The 1733-nt window shown below is 45.9% G+C and overlaps 1 protein-coding gene across 1 annotated transcript in view; it reads left to right on the top strand.

Annotated features, from left to right (window-relative positions):
- LOC103522424 (phenoloxidase-activating factor 1-like) overlaps positions 1–1480 on the top strand; it is a 2002-nt gene extending 522 nt beyond the window's left edge. The window contains exons 2-3 of the mRNA XM_008487526.1: positions 91–338; positions 1304–1480. Of these exons, the coding sequence (XP_008485748.1) occupies positions 91–338; positions 1304–1480 (425 nt within the window). The remainder of the gene's footprint in view (positions 1–90; positions 339–1303) is intronic.
- Positions 1481–1733: the final 253 nt, after the last annotated feature.

The following is a 1733-nucleotide window of genomic DNA, read 5'->3' as shown; positions in this document are numbered from 1 at the left end:
TTTTTTTTTGTTTTTTTTGTTTTGTCTCCCATCTCCCTCTTTTTCTGCTAAAAAAAGAACCTAGGATAAGGGCAATCTCTTCTGCCGCAGACGCTTACCAAACTTATCCGGGCCCGCGCACGTGCGCCGGGACAAGATTGCCGGCGCGGTCTGGTTCTGACCGACGCCAGAGGCAGATGGCGCGGCCGCAAAGTCGCCCAAGAGCGGGCCAATGGCGGGTGCTACAAAGGGCCTGGGGTCGCGCGAAAACCCAAGGGGTGGGATTGGTTAGCAGAAGAGCGTTGCTTCAGGGGATTCGGGTACCCCCTGCAAACATATCGGTGTGGGGGTATAAGTGGGTGACAGTGTGGAGGATTTGAAACTCCACGATGGGGCATTGCTGTGGCGGGAACCTGGACGGATTCCGGGGAGCTTCATAGTGAGTTTAAAAGCCTAAAGGCACGGAGCAAAAAGAGGGGCGTTAAGAGGGCAGGGGTTAGGGGAAAGCAAACGACTTCAAAGACGCAAACAAATGAGGAGGAATTATGTAACTCTCAGCTCCGCTGGTTATTTGTTTTAGTTATGTGCCTTAAAGATAAAGGCTATTTCTGTATTTATTGTATTATAAAGAGGGGAAAAGCTGAAGTTTTTTCTTTCCCACGCCAAAACCCATGAGAAGACGACAGTAAAAAATTGCTCGCAGAAGTAAAGAAAAAAAAAATCTTGTCCGAAGAAGGGCAGAAAAAGCGCACTGTGTTCCACAGACGAAGAAAAGCGTGTGAACGCCGCCTAGCTTAAGCTTTTAGTTGGGTTAGCGGGCGTCTGCCTGTTAACGTGCTAGGCCGCGGGTTCGATTCCCGCCCGGGGGATTTTAATCCTGGATGGAATAATGTTCGTTCTCGGATGGCTGGCTTTTCTCCTATCCTGTCTTCAGCTTTCTCTCTTGCGATGTTCGGGACGGATTAAGGACACTAGCAGTTTACAGTTCCCTGTTGTCACCGTCTTAAAAAAAAAAAAAAAAAAAAAAAAAAAAAAAAAAAAAAAAAAAAAAAGCTGTTAGAAAACAGTAAGGAAAATGTAATTCAATCTCCGGATGAACAAAGCAAAAACCAACACCCATATTTATGAACAAAATGCTGGCTCTTAAGTTCGTGCTAAGCATAGTCTCAAGGCATTTGATTGGTCAATTTTGACTTGAGACTGATCTAAAAACGATCATTCTTGTTCATAAATACGAGTGTAACGCTCAAGCGACAAAGAAACGCTTACTCAGCCCGGTTGCAGAACATGACATCACTAAAGCGTTTGACATCTTAATTTCCAGGGTGACTCAGGAGGGCCTCTTCAGTGCAGTCTCAAGGATGGACGCTGGTACCTAGCAGGCATCACATCCTTTGGTTCAGGATGCGCCAAATCTGGATACCCTGATGTCTATACTAAGCTATCCTTCTATCTACCTTGGATACGGAAACAGATCAACATAGCAGTGGATGAATATTGAGGTTTGATAGAGGGAACTGAAAGAAAAGACCCACACTACTATCACGTCACGTGAAGTCATGGGGAGTCACAAAGATGGAGTTGAAAGTTTTCCCATAATATTGTAGGTTATGTTCAGGACAGCCACACTACCATCGACGTGATGGTAAAGTGTTTCGTCCCGAAATCGAAGCCGAGATGGAGGAAAGAATATGAGGAAGCCAACTGTTCCGAGAACGAACCTCATCTGTTGAGGATAAAGTTCGCTCCCGGGC

This window comes from Diaphorina citri, unplaced genomic scaffold (assembly GCF_000475195.1).
Source record: "Diaphorina citri unplaced genomic scaffold, Diaci psyllid genome assembly version 1.1 scaffold8443, whole genome shotgun sequence".
Taxonomy (NCBI): Eukaryota; Metazoa; Arthropoda; class Insecta; order Hemiptera; family Psyllidae; genus Diaphorina; species Diaphorina citri.
The sequence above is the reverse complement of the archived record's forward strand: the minus strand, read 5'-3'. Positions and strand labels throughout refer to the sequence as shown.